The sequence below is a fragment of the Melopsittacus undulatus genome, chromosome 9 (genome assembly GCF_012275295.1).
Source record: "Melopsittacus undulatus isolate bMelUnd1 chromosome 9, bMelUnd1.mat.Z, whole genome shotgun sequence".
Taxonomy (NCBI): Eukaryota; Metazoa; Chordata; class Aves; order Psittaciformes; family Psittaculidae; genus Melopsittacus; species Melopsittacus undulatus.
This window is the reverse complement of record NC_047535.1, coordinates 20,905,662-20,920,455: the sequence shown is the minus strand read 5'-3', so window position 1 is coordinate 20,920,455 and position 14,794 is coordinate 20,905,662. Positions and strand designations below refer to the sequence as shown.

Below are 14,794 nucleotides of genomic sequence, written 5' to 3'. Positions count from 1 at the left end.
GCAAGATAGTTCAAACTGATCTGGAAGACAAATACATCTAATTAATTAGATTTGCTACTAGTACTCAGGTTGTCTGTAAGTCAGTTTGTTTTTGTAATAGCTCTGTAGGCATAAGCAAACAAATGTTATTAATGTTTAAAAAGTTATTAATCATACTGTTTGAATGTTTTCAATCAAGTGATTTCTTTCACAGATGAAAACAGGTTTTTTAGTATAAATAATTCTTAGAGAGTCTTCTGTTATTGAAAATAATTTATGTTGAAGATAAAATTCATGATAGTGATGTTCAAATTACAGGGTATCGTCCACCACCTTTCTCAGAGAAGTTCTACCTAGTAGTAATTGAAAAAGATAGTAATGGCTGCTCTGTTCTGCAGATGTGGCACCTTCATCTCAAATCTGTGCAAGCCTGTTTAGGTGAGTGGCAGTAATTTTTTTAGAGACGGACATTTCTTTAATATTATTTTAAAATAAAACTTAGAGATTGGTGTTTCATTTCAAAACACATTATCACCTTTACTGAGCAGAAGCCTTGAAAGTCAGGAATGTATAGAATTCTATCAAAGCAATAATAGCAGTAAGATTCCTTACAAACACTGGCTGTATTCTACACCATTAGCAATGCAAAAATTTCTTGATAGGCACTGGATTCTTTATTTTTAATTCTTGGTATTTGAGAATGTTATGGGGATCCCAAAATGAATAGTCATAGTATGCAGTAAAAGTAAACACAGCCTGCACACATCATATGATTATTTTCTGTGTAACTTAAGCATGGCTAAAAATAGATCTGATATTGTAGGATATTTGTGCCTTATCCTTACTTTAACAATTTTTCTAACACTATTGTCATTTTTTTTTAATATAGCAAAGCCAACTGAAGCTACTTCACCAGAGAATAAGCTTAGTGTACCTGTGCAAAAGAGTGTGGTTTCTTCTCCAAATATAGCACCTGGTGTAAGTCCCATTCCACGATCTTCATCAATTGCTAATCTTCAGACTGCTAGTAAGCTCATTCTGAGCTCCAGACTTGTGTATAGCCAACCTCTGGATCTTCCTGCTGGTATAGAAGTAATAAGAGCAACTCCTTCAGCAGGTAAATGTAACATTTTTTCTATCTAGTTTGTCCACTAATTTACTTCCTAGTTTATAGGATTGATTTATCTCCTCAGCCTATCGCATTCTGATTTACTGATACAGGGAACACCAGACTTAAAAGGCTCTCTCAAGTCATTGTGTCCATGTCATATTACCCTTCCATAAATATATCAAATCCCCACAGGAAAGCTGTTCCTGAAACTTGCTGCTCTAATGGTTGGAAACTTAACTTCTAGTCTTAATTTTTTAATGAACAGCATATACCTGCTTTATATCATCTGCCAATATTAGCATGTTGGGTATTTATATTACTATTTATATTATATGCTTTTTTTACCTGATGTCCTTACTTTTTTACCTGATGTCCTTACACCTTCTTCTGTATGTCTGTCTTCATGTCCCTCCTGTCCTTCCTCCTCCCTCCCCTCCTTAGGTTTCATTTTATTCATAGAGGCATTATACTTCTTATTACTAAAAGTAAATATGTAATGTGTTCTAACTTCAGGTCACCTGAGTTCTTCATCAATATACCCAGTCTGCCTTGCACCTTATCTGATAGTAACATCCTGTTCAGACAACAGAGTGCGGTTCTGGAGATGTACTGTAGAGACAGACCTAAACAGCAAAAATGAAGAAAGGGAAACATATCATTGGAGGAAATGGCCTTTAATGAATGACGAAGGAGAAGACAACAGCAGTACAGTGAGCATTGTAGGAAGGCCAGTTGCTGTTAGCTGTTCTTACACAGGACGTCTTGCAGTAGCATACAAACAACCCATACAGCATAATGGTTTTGTTTCCAAAGAATTTTCCATGCATGTTTGTATACTTGAATGTGAGTCTACAGGAGGATCAGAATGGGTTTTGGAACAGACCATTCATCTGGATGATTTAGTTAAGGTGGGAAGTGTACTTGATTCAAGAGTCAGTGTAGATAGTAATTTGTTTGTTTACAGTAAATCAGAAGCTTTTTTGAATAAAGACAAATACCTGGTGCCTAGTATCAAGCATTTGGTGCATTTGGACTGGGTATCAAAAGAAGATGGTTCACATATATTGACAGTTGGAGTTGGGGCCAACATCTACATGTACGGAAGACTTTCAGGAATTGTAACAGATCTAACTAGCAGCAAAGATGGAGTAGCTGTCATTACTTTACCACTAGGTGGTAGCATAAAGCAAGGTATAAAGTCGAAGTGGGTGTTGCTTAGATCAATTGATTTGGTATCATCTGTAGATGGCACTCCTTCACTGCCTGTTTCTCTGTCCTGGGTGAGAGATGGTATACTGGTAGTGGGAATGGACTGTGAAATGCATGTTTATGCCCAGTGGAAACACACTATCAGGTTTGGTGATGGAGAAAGTGATGTTTTTACTACTGAAGACTCAACAACACAAGATCCACTCAAAACAAGCCTGATAGCAAAGAAGTCCAGTGTAATTGATAGGGCTGGTATTGTGGATGATGTTTTTGGCACTCCAACTGTAATACAGGATGGTGGCCTTTTTGAAGCTGCTCATGTTCTTTCACCTACTCTACCGCAGTATCATCCAACTCAGTTATTAGAACTTATGGATCTGGGTAAAGTTCGCCGAGCCAAAGCCATTCTATCACATTTAGTTAAATGTATTGCAGGAGAAGTTGCAATTGTTAAAGACACAGAAGCTGGAGAAGGAACTGGTCCTAAACGCCATCTTTCTCGCACCATTAGTGTAAGTGGTAGTACTGCAAAGGATACCATCACAGCTGGAAAAGACGGTACTCGAGACTACACAGAAATAGATTCAATTCCCCCGTTGCCACTGTATGCATTGCTTGCTGCAGATCAAGATGCCACTTTTGTTTCTGAAGAAACATCTAAAGTACCTCAGGGCTCTGAACATCATGATAAGAGAAAAACAGAAGATCAGTACTCAGACTTATTCCAAATTCCGTCTGTTACAACTGAAGACTTTATTGATTTTGAGCCTGAGAAGAGGGAGAGTAAATCCAAAGTTATTAATCTGTCACAGTATGGTCCAACTTACTTTGGCCGAGAACATGCTAGTGTTCTGTCAAGCCACCTGATGCACTCAAGTCTGCCAGGCCTCACTCGACTGGAGCAGATGTTCCTTGTAGCTTTGGCAGACACTGTGGCCACAACAAGCACTGAACTAGATGAGAACAGAGATAAGAATTACTCAGGTTAGTAACTGACATATGGAATTAACATTCTTGTTCTTCTCAGCAAAGGTAGACTTAATCCTTGCGTATTTGGGGTAACAAAGCTAGTATCAATTATTCAGATTAGATACAGCAAGAAAGAAGAACTTCAGTATACATCTCTACTTATAATTCATACATAATAACTTGTAGTTCAGTTTTCAGCGAGTTCTGAAACATACATCCCTCACTGCATATGGTAAGTTGTATATGTATGCTCTTGTAGTCATCCACATGTTCAAAAATTAGCATTTATATTTCACAGGAAGAGATACCTTAGATGAATGTGGCTTAAGATACCTGTTGGCTATGCGCTTGCACACCTGCCTCCTGACATCACTCCCACCTCTGTATCGAGTTCAGCTGCTTCACCAAGGTATTTCTTAGAGTGAAGTTTTGATTTCATTTGATCTACTTGAGCTGATAGGGTCTGCTTTTTTTTTTATATCTATTATTATTATTTATATTATCTGCATATTCATTTCAGATGCTCTCTATTTCATTAAGGCCCTTATTTTGCAAAGATTGAGTACAGACTTCCTTGCATGTACTGTGAATAGCAAAAAAAGAGTAGAACAGAATAAAGATTCTGCCCCATTCAGTTTCATGCATGAATATGTTCTCCAACCAGATAACAGACAAACTGTATATATTGTTTATGCTGGAGAACGAAGATACTGCTTTACATAGGATGGCTTTATTTTACCTTAAAATTCTTCTATTGTTTCCATCACTGCAGGTTTTTTCTATGCTCAATCTGAGTACATGCTGTTGTGAAATACAGGAAATAAAAGCAGTTACCACCTAAGCAAAAGACAGAAAGGTTTCTGGTACAGAATAGGTCTGCCTCTGCAATAGGAGAATAGTTTTTCTTCAATCTTTCACTATATAACCTCTACATATATGAATGGTGCACTGGGAAATGACATAAGAAGCACTGAGGAGAGGACATCCCTAGCAAGGAAAAAGATATTTGAGCTGTTCCTTTGGCAGCTCTGCTTCATGTTGAGGCAAACAGTCTCACTCAGATCTACCTAACTCGGGTTGGAGATCCCACTTTGATCTCTGTCATACTTCATTTGCTTATTAACAAGGGCTTAATCTTCTCAATTTTATTATGTTATTGTTTAGGCCTTTCTACTTGCCATTTTGCATGGGCTTTTCATTCTGAGGCTGAGGAGGAGTTGATCAGTATGATTCCCGCTATTCAGAAGGGAGACCCACAGTGGTCTGAATTAAGAGCTATGGGTATTGGTTGGTGGGTCAGGAATATCAACACACTCCGAAGGTGCATTGAGAAGGTACTTTTCACTGCTTACGTGTTACAGTTAACATGCTGTTAGGTATGCCTTAACAGATATGTACATGATTTGCATATAGCAGATTCCTTTGTACTGCAGCTCAGCCAGGACATAGCTTAAGTAGTTTTTTCTATGCCAGCTGATGTTGTCACTCTTGGCTTACAAATTTCATTATTCAATAATAAGATATATTTCAATAATACATAAAAATATGTAAAGGGTCTTTTTGCCAATTTTGTATTTTTTATAATGAAGTACTGTAGAACATAAAATATCTGAATTGCAACTAAAGGCAGCTTTTACTCTGCTGAAGAGTTTTTTCTATTTTATAGAAATAGTCACCTATATTATGTAAAATCAAAGTCTCATTTATATGCATTTTTCTTATGGGAGGTGTAATAATTGATAAAATGCAACATATTTTTGAGATACCTAAATTTTCCTATAGATACCAATGAGATGTAAATCCTTGCTTTAGTAAGAATTTCAGCTTTTTTGTAACTTGAAGTTTGAGGGATTTGAATAATTACTAGATTTTGCTTTGAATTACAGCAAACAAATAATGCAATCTCTGAAACGTCTGTGGAACAGAAATACTTACTAGTTATGCTGTAAAAATTCATTTTTGAAAAAATACAGGATACTGGAATCCAGAAGTAAAACTTAATTATCCTAGTATTCCAAATTACATCTCTGAGTCCTATATAAAAAACAGCGTTCATTAAGGGAATACTTGTCTGAACTTAGATATATGGAAATAATGGAATGCAAGAGGAATTTCATGTGATAGTATGAGTTACTGTAACACTTTCTAAGAAAAGACTTATTTGCATAGCTGCAATGTCCCACTGTGGTTGAGAGGGCTTGTATCTGCAATAGTGCCATTTTTTTGAGTCTTAAGAACGTTTATAGTGAAATGAGAATTGTGACATCCGAATAAAACATTCTGAGAGAAATTACTTTTGCTTTGTAGAAATAATACAGTCACCTATACCATCCTTCCTGTCAGAAAGCCTATGTTATTTAGCAAAAAGCAGCCTCTTTATTTTCAGTAACAACAGTAGGTTTTGCTTACTGCAGGTTGCAAAAGCTTCATTTCAGAGGAACAATGATGCCTTAGATGCTGCACTTTTTTACCTTGCTATGAAGAAAAAGGCAGTGGTGTGGGGTCTGTTTAGGTAAGTTCTGTTAACTGTAAATTTGATTAAATCTTAATTGAACCAGGAATGCAAAGTAGAACTCATCCAGATTAGAGTTTAAATATAAGTGATTAATTATTCAAGTGATTGTATGCTAAGATGATATAATAAGTAGTTGTATATGTCACATTTACTTATGCAGGTCCCAGAATGATGAGAAGATGACTGCCTTTTTCAGCCACAACTTCAGTGAAGATAGATGGCGCAAAGCTGCTTTAAAAAATGCTTTTGCTTTGTTGGGAAAACAGCGCTTTGAACAATCAGCTGCATTTTTCCTGCTAGCAGGTTCACTGAAAGATGCTATCGAGGTATCCATTTTTGAGAAATTAAGTTTCAGTTTCTGATTTGACCTATGTAACTGCATCCTTACAAGCTGTTCTCTGCTAATGTTTTCCATAAATTGTGGCAGCACAAATGGTATGGTGTGCCCATACATGACCTCCTTTTGCTCTGCAGACATACCATTTACCTCCATAGTACTGTAAAAAGCAGATTGAAAGCTGATTTGAAGGCCAGAATAATTTTTCAGATACATCACTTCTCAGTGGAAGCACTCTTGGGAATAACAGTAATGATCCTGCTGGCAAAATTTGGTAACAGTTAAGTTGGAGCTCAGCCTCCAGCTATTCTGCATGACCTATTGTTACAACAGTAAGTGAAAAAAAGAAGTCTGACTTCTCTTCTGAAGCAGCCCTAGGATTCCTTTTTAGTGGAGCTGTGATGTTGCCTGCCACCAGGGAGGTGAGAGCTGTAAGCAGGATCATAACCCAAGCAGTACCTCAGAAGAGAATGAGAATTAGAGAATCTTTAGTTCTCCTGCCTACTTATATGCAGTATGTCTGTCTTTACCTGAGAATGTAAAGAATTTTCCTGAGAGATGCGATTCTGCAGATGAGACAGTGTGAGGAATATCTTACCAGTGTTGTATTAACATTAAAATTGGAAGTTACCTTTGTTCTACTAGGTAGAATAAACATCTTCTGCCATATTAGTCTTTGACATGGTGATGTACTGGTATTCGTATGATAATTCCTGAAACAGAAGAAAGCACACCTTTTTCCAAACATGGAAGAAAATATATTACTTAGATACCTTATCACCATGGGTTTGACCCAGAAATATATATGTACTGAAAGAACAGGTATGATGAAGTTAAAAAAAAAATAGTCTATTCTGTTAACATTTATTGCTATCCACTTAACTGTCTCCCACAGCATTCTCATAGATAAGCTAAGGAAGTGTGGGCTTGATGATCAGGTAGTGAGGTGGATCAAGAACTGGCTGAAAGGAAGAAGGCAGAGAGTTGTGGTCAATGGCACGGAATCTAGCTGGAGGTCTGTGACTAGTGGAGTCCCTCAGGGGTCAGTGCTGGGACCACTGCTGTTTAATACTTTCATCAACGACATGGATGAGGGAACTGAGTATACCCTCAGCAAGTTCGCTGATGTCACTAAACTGGGAGGAGTGGCTGACACACCAGAAGGCTGTGTTGCCATTCAGCGAGACCTGGACAGGCTGGAGAGTTGGGCAGGGAGAAACTTGGTGAAATTCAACAAGGGCAAGTGTAGAGTCTTGCATCTGGGGAAGAACAACCCCATGTACCAGTACAGGTTGGGGGTTGACCTGTTGGAAAGGAGTGAAGGGGAAAGGGACCTGGGGGTCCTGGTGGATAGGAGGGTGACCATGAGCCAGCCATGTGCCCTTGTGGCCAAGAAGGCAAACGGCATCCTAGGGTGCATTAGAAAGGGTGTGGTTAGTAGGGCAAGAGAGGTTCTCCTCCCCCTCTACTCTGCCTTGGTGAGGCCACATCTGGAATATTGCATCCAGTTCTGGGCCCCTCAGTTCAAGAAGGACAGGGAATTGCTTGAAAGAGTCCAGTGCAGAGCCACAAAGATGATGAAGGGAGTCGAACACCTCCCTTATGAAGAGAGACTGAGGGAGCTGGGTCTCTTTAGCTTGGAGGAGACTGAGGGGTGACCTCATCAGTGTTTACAAATATGTAAAGGGTGTGTGTCAGGATGATGGAGCTAGGCTTTTTTCAGTGATATCCAGTGGTAGGACAAGGGGCAATGGGTGTAAACTGGAGCATAGGAGGTTCCACGTTAACATCAGGAAGAACTTCTTTACTGTAAGAGTGACAGAGCACTGGAACAGGTTGCCCAGGGGGGTTGTGGAGTCTCCTACTTTGGAGATATTCAAGACCCACCTGGACAAGTTCCTGTGTGATGTACTCTAGGTTACCCTGCTCTTGCAGGGGGATTGGACTAGATGATCTTTTGAGGTCCCTTCCAACCCTTGGGATTCTGTGATTCTGTGATTTTAAAGAACTACCTCTCCCTTATAAAGCAACCTTTTCCCCACTTCTCATCCTAGGTTTGCCTTGAGAAAATGGAAGACATCCAGTTGGCTATGGTTATTGCTCGTTTGTATGAATCAGAGTTTGAAACCTCCGTCACATACACTTCAATTCTTTATGAAAAAATTTTGGGCTGCCAAAAGGATGGAACTGGGTTCAGCTGTACTAAATTGCATTCTGATCCATTTCTGAGAAGCATTGCATACTGGATAATGAAAGATTACACTAGAGCACTGGACACGTTATTGGAGCAAACCCCTAGAGATGATGATGAAAATCCAGGTAAGGGAAAAACCTTAGTCTGATGGGACAAATTTATTAAGACAGAGTAGAGAAGGAGGAATACTTCCTATGCAGTTCCTTTCCTAAGATGCCATTATGCATTAATTGCCTTACGTACTGGCCCACTCAATTTTTACTTGAGAAAAAAAAAATAAAAAGAAAAACAAACACACACCAACCATCTTTTCTGAATTTCTTTCGAAGACTTGTCCAATGGACTTAAATTCTCACTCTTCCTTCTAGGAATTTGCAGTGTTCCAGCAGGATTTCCTATCCTGTCTCTTTCAAGATTAATGTTAAGGGACAGTTGGCTATATGGGTTTGTGTGGCATATTCCCTCCCTTGGGGAAAAATCTACCTGACTGATCACCCCAGCTTATTTTTAGGCCTAACTGACTAAAATATAACAGTGAGGCAAATGAGGGAATTTAGTATCTTTCTACTTATCCAGCTCATACCTTTAATCTTTTTGTGGGGAATAAGTAATTCTTCGTTTTGTTTTGGCAACTAAACCAAAAAGTGTCTTGGTTTTTGTGTTTTTACAAGTCTCTGTAATGCAGGAAATAGTGCAAAACAGAATAATACCATTTTAAAGCCATTTTCAATAGCTGTCATATCTGTTTAATTTCTTAGTTATCGTCAAGTCTTGCAATCCTGTGGTGTTCAGTTTTTACAATTATCTTCGGACACATCCTTTGCTCATCCGAAGATACTTCAGTTCACCAGAAGGGACTTTGGCCACCTTAGGTCTAAAAACTGAGAAAAGCTTTGTTGATAAAATTAATCTTATAGAAAGAAAATTATTCTTCACTACTGCAAATGCACATTTTAAAGTGGGCTGCCCTGTACTAGCCCTTGAAGTCCTTTCCAAAATTCCAAAAGTAAGAAAAAAGTCTACTGTAGATGCAGAGAAAGAGTCACCTAGTACTCCAACAGCGGCTGGTGTTTCAGATTCCAAAGCCCTAAGGGATGGTGCTGGAAGTGGTGGTATAGACTGGTCAAAGCCAATTTCAACTTCCTTTGCATTGGAAAATACTGTTGAATCTTCAGTACAATTTGACTGGAGTCAGCCAGCAGTAAAATTTGATGATGAGCCCCTTACTCTTGACTGGGGTGAAGACAAAAATGAGTCAGATGAAGAGGAGAAGGATGTTGGTATAATGATGAAAAACTCAAAATCTGATTTTAAGAGTGGAGAAGATGATGAGAGAACCTCAGACACCAACATCCCACAAACACCACATGGGAAGATATGTGATGCAGGAGATACTGAGGTTGATGTTATTGCTGAACAACTGAAGTTCAGAGCTTGTTTGAAGATCCTTATGACTGAACTGAGGACTTTGGCTACAGGTTATGAAGTAGATGGAGGAAAGCTCAGATTTCAGCTGTACAACTGGCTTGAAAAAGAGATTGCTGCTATGCATGAAATATGCAACCATGATACAGAGGGCAAAGACTATTGTAAAATATATACCAAAGTAAATGGGGATCTGCTTGATCACGATGATATGGATAAGCCAGACATTGGTTCATATGAACGGCACCAGATAGAAAGACGCAGGTTACAAGCAAAACGAGAACATGCTGAAAGACGAAAGTGGTGGCTGCAGAAGAACCAAGCTCTTCTAAGAGTTTTTCTAAGTTATTGTAGTCTTCATGGGGCACAAGGTGGTGGTTTAGCATCTGTAAGAATGGAGCTGAAGTTCTTGCTGCAAGAGTCACAGCAGGTAAAACATTCAACTAATTTCTGTTCAGAAGTATGATTAGTTCTGAACTGTCAGTTTTGTCAAATGCTGAAGTTTGTGCCTAGATAGATGTTTCTCACGTTCTGCAAGTCTAATGTTCATGATCATTATGAGACACTGAAGAATAGGTTACCTATAATTATGGCATATTAATGCTGTTGTTTATATGATAACTGCATCATTATATAGGTGTTCCAATGAAATTCTAATTTTGATCACACTAAATTAAATTCACAGTTACTGAAATCTGACAAAACCTGATTCCCTGCACCTCTGCAAGTCATTCAAGGGAGCTACAAGGAAAGGGATAATAGCTGCAAGACTCAACAGATTGTATTAAGACAGGGTAGTGCTCCCTTTTACTGGGGCATTCTCAACATTCACAGAAAAAGAGGTATTTTCCAGCAAATGCTAATGGCTAAACTAAGCTACAGTAGATAATGTGATACCAGGCAGTATCAGATTATCTGCTTGAGTCCTAGGTTTCTCACATTTCATAGGAGCAGTAGGTGAATATTTTGGTGGTACTAAGCTTAGAGTGTAAATTGAAGGATAAAATAAAAACATTGTTTCCACTTGAGAAACTCAGATTAGTGCAAATTTGATTTTGTTATTAAACTCAGACCAGTGAGTACTATGTCAACTTATTCTACCGCAAGTGCATTTTTAGTTAGTGTTTCTTATTAGACAATCCTAATATTTCCTAATGAACTACATAAAAATACTCTTCCTGAAGTAAATTAAAAGGTGTTCCAACAAATATCGCCATCGGGTATGATCCATGTCGTTATAGTAAATAAGATACTTTTGACATCAGTCACAGTAAAATCTTGTCTATACTGGGTAGACAGCAATGGAAGAGGATAAATAACACCAGAAAAACATTTAAGATGTAAAATTATCTTCCTTTTTTTTAAAAGTTTTTTTTTTTCCTCAGCAGTATTATTAACTACAATCTTTTGTTTTAAACAGGAAACTACTGTAAAACAGCTTCAGTCTCCTCTTCCACTACCCACAACACTACCGTTGCTTTCTGCGAGCATAGCATCCACAAAAACAGTGATAGCTAATCCTGTCCTATATTTAAACAACCACATCCATGATATTCTTCACACTATTGTGCAGATGAAATCACCACCACATCCTCATATTGAAGATGTCAAGGTAATGAAAAGCTTTCAGGAAATGCTGAATGATTTTTTTATAAAATGGGGAGTGAGCACATGAAAAAGAAAATGCAGTGTTTGAGTTAAATTTTCAATTTACCAATACTGACCTTCTCCCTTAAGTCTGGTGAACTGAAAATGCTAGCTAACCACTTGCTTTGTGACACCTTTTTTGAATCCAGTTAGTTCATCCAGGTTCTGGCCATTCTCAGGAAACTATTCTAAATGTGAATGTTCACTAAAACACAGACTTCTGTTCAGAGTCAGTATATTTGTGGGTTAGGGGTGTCAAAGAGCCTGAGACTGACAGTAAATTAGTAAGAAGCTGAATCATAATTTTGTACATTTAGATCCGTATTCCTATTCATTAATTTGAATTTCTATTGATGAGATGAAAGTAGAGAAAAATTAGGAAACTAAATGAGCTGTCCCACTTCAAGGCAGTAAAGTTCCTAAAACTATAACTCAAGCTCATTTAAATCTCATTTTCTCTTGTATTTGTTGACTCTTTTTCTATCCTGCATTATACTACAGCAAGCATCTTTCTCACTCTAGAAACTCCTACTTCACACACATTTTCTTTTAATAGAGAATTCAGACAGAAAAGCTGACACCTCCTAACTGCAAAACAACAATTTAAATAATTCATAGCTTTAGTCTAAGGTTTAACATTTGATTAAATGGAAAGGTGGTAGGAAAAGATAGAAATGAACACATGGTGAGTTTAAAAAAGTTTACATTTTTAACAGTTCGACAGTACCATTTTCTTCACACTGTGGATTTCACCGGGCTTTCCAAAAAATCCTTGAATTTCTTCTGTTTAAGAACTGGAGTATTTCTGTTGCATTGTGAGGCAATAATGGAGTATTTTTCTTGTTATTCCTGGAGACTTTTGGAAATTTGTAAGCAGAGAACTGAGGTAAAAAAAGATATAATAGATAAAACAATCATACAATGATTACACAAACTTTGTATTTTACGCATTTTGAGCAACTACTACATTGAACTGTGATGTTACATAATATGGCTTCCAGGAACCATCCGATCAAATACATTATCATATTAGGACACACTTAGTAACTCCTTCCACATACTCATTCAATGCAGCAGTTCTGTGTTAGAATCAAGTTAATTAACATGCCATATTAGAAGGTTTTGACTGCAGTCAGATGAGCTTGAACAAGCAGTTGTGATTTTTCAAAGTACTGTATAGTAAACTTAAAGGAACATTCAACTTCTGTTTCCTGCACTTGGTTTTAAACCAGGATATTCCTGTATTGCACATTTCCAGTGCTGTTTAGAAAGAATTGAGGTTTACTCACCTTTGATATATAACTTGCTGGCTCATTTTATTTTAGGTGTACACGCTTCATTCTTTAGCAGCTTCACTTTCCGCATCCATTTATCAAGCATTATGTGACAGCCACAGCTACAGGTAAAAATGGAAGTTTTTTTACAGTCCTGTATTTGGAGTATACTTTGTGTATCTAAAACAGAAATCCTGCATGGACACATTGAAAAAAGGGATTAAATATCTGTGTATGGGTATAGATACTTACAATGTTAACACGTTGCTAGCTTTGATGTGCCAGATCAGTTTTATGTAGATTAAATAACGCAAATCATTTGGATTTTTTCCGATAAATAGTAGGAAAATATGGTGTCACTCTCACTTGGGAAGCTTCTGAAAAATAACTGAAAGCTGGCTTTCCATGGCACATTCTTTGCTGTTTAGTGGTGCAGGGAAAACACTTGAAACCTAACTGAAGTCAGCTTTCAGGCAGTTTATATTCCAGACTTGAACAGAATGCTATAAATATTCACAACAAACATATTAGTAAAGTTTTTGAAAAAACCTTTTTCATACCTGGAGTCATGGACAAAACATATTAAAAGTGGTAATGCCATATGAAAACATTTCAAGTTTTAATAAACAATGTATTTTGTATACTGTGAAATTCTAAAACTGCTGACTTAATCCCATAGAATTTTAAATGTTGCATCTTCTGATTAAAATTACAAGAATGTATATATACTATACTTTATTACAAAAACATTCTAAAATCCTTTCTCATCAGAAAAAAAATTAATTTGTATTTAGCCTTCAAGCAGATACAAATCAGTTTACAGGGATGGTTTATCAAGGACTGCTTTTGAGTGATCGACGCAGACTGAGGACAGAAAGCATTGAAGAGCATGCAACTCCAAACTCATCTCCTGCTCAGTGGCCTGGTGAGACAAAAATATGGTTACTTTTGGCACCACTGGATCAGCTCCACATTTCAAAATAATTTCACTCCCCTATAATATGATGGATGGTCAGTGATGTATAAGTGTTTCTGATTTAGTTTTCAAAGTAATAATGGCCTTTAACTTTTTCACCTACCAAACCAAACAAAAATAAACTTTCTACATGGGAAACATCTTGCTTGAAAGAGAGACCACGATCTTTAAGATAAGCTCAGAAAGCTGATAATTTGTCATCCTAAAATGTTTTTACCAGTCTGCCTCATCCCAACAAAGCTAATTCTGTTAGCTGTTTCCACAGTACTGTCTTACATCTATACATCTATGGTATAGCTATCAAAACAACTACTCCCAATATATGAGCATAAATTTAGTTTTTTTGAGGTCAGCTGTGGAAACAGTGCAGGAATTTCATAGGCAGACTGGATTGCCCATATTTGCAGAGAAGTACAACAACACAGAAGTCCCATACCAAAGAAGGCTTTTTCTAATTTTGATCTTTATGATTTTAAGAAAAGTATCAATAGGACATTTAAGGAAAATATTGATAGTACAATTCACCTGAATAAAAATATTTGTGGCTTTTAACATATGTTCATCATAAAATGCAGAGGTAAAACATTTTTTTATATTTGTACTTTTACTCAATTAACAGAGAACTTTTCTTCTTTTCTCTTTCCAGGTGTGAGTTCACTTATAAATCTGTTAAATTCAGCTCAGGATGAAGATCAACCAAAGTTAAATGTCCTACTTTGTGAAGCTGTTGTAGCTGTCTACCTGAGTCTCCTTATACATGCCCTTGCAACGAATTCATGTAACGAATTATTTCGACTAGCAGCTCATCCTTTGAACAATCGAATGTGGGCTGCTGTTTTTGGAGGCGGAGTGAAGCTTCTTGTAAAACCTCGAAGGCAGTCAGAAAATATTCCAGGTACCTTGATCTCTGAATGTCACACTAATGATTTGCATTTTATTCCTTTTAGTAACCTAGTAGGAGAGATTTCTCTCCTTTTAAAGACAAAAAGCAAGCAGAATTTAAATATTTACTGGCAAGAAAACTGATACATAAATTAAAAAGAAAAAAATTAGTCTTGCAGTTGTCCTTTGTAATGGCACCCAGCACATTTTGAATTTGCCATAAAAACTGCACAGTTATTATATTGCTAATATTACTATGAGATGCTTACTTATAAC

General features: G+C 37.2%; 1 protein-coding gene across 5 annotated transcripts in view; it reads left to right on the top strand.

Annotated features, from left to right (window-relative positions):
• Positions 1 to 14,794, top strand: part of DMXL2 (Dmx like 2) — a 54,138-nt gene that overhangs the window by 24,669 nt on the left and 14,675 nt on the right. For 3 of the 5 annotated variants that reach the window (XM_034066002.1, XM_005145885.4, XM_034066001.1), the window contains exons 16-28: positions 298 to 417; positions 869 to 1,096; positions 1,604 to 3,283; positions 3,567 to 3,677; positions 4,433 to 4,602; positions 5,683 to 5,780; positions 5,944 to 6,109; positions 8,175 to 8,439; positions 9,073 to 10,169; positions 11,160 to 11,351; positions 12,712 to 12,788; positions 13,455 to 13,585; positions 14,283 to 14,531. In XM_034066002.1, coding sequence (XP_033921893.1) covers positions 298 to 417; positions 869 to 1,096; positions 1,604 to 3,283; positions 3,567 to 3,677; positions 4,433 to 4,602; positions 5,683 to 5,780; positions 5,944 to 6,109; positions 8,175 to 8,439; positions 9,073 to 10,169; positions 11,160 to 11,351; positions 12,712 to 12,788; positions 13,455 to 13,585; positions 14,283 to 14,531 — 4,584 coding nt within the window. The remainder of the gene's footprint in view (positions 1 to 297; positions 418 to 868; positions 1,097 to 1,603; positions 3,284 to 3,566; positions 3,678 to 4,432; positions 4,603 to 5,682; positions 5,781 to 5,943; positions 6,110 to 8,174; positions 8,440 to 9,072; positions 10,170 to 11,159; positions 11,352 to 12,711; positions 12,789 to 13,454; positions 13,586 to 14,282; positions 14,532 to 14,794) is intronic. The other 2 variants (XM_005145886.4, XM_034066003.1) reach the window with 2 other exon arrangements.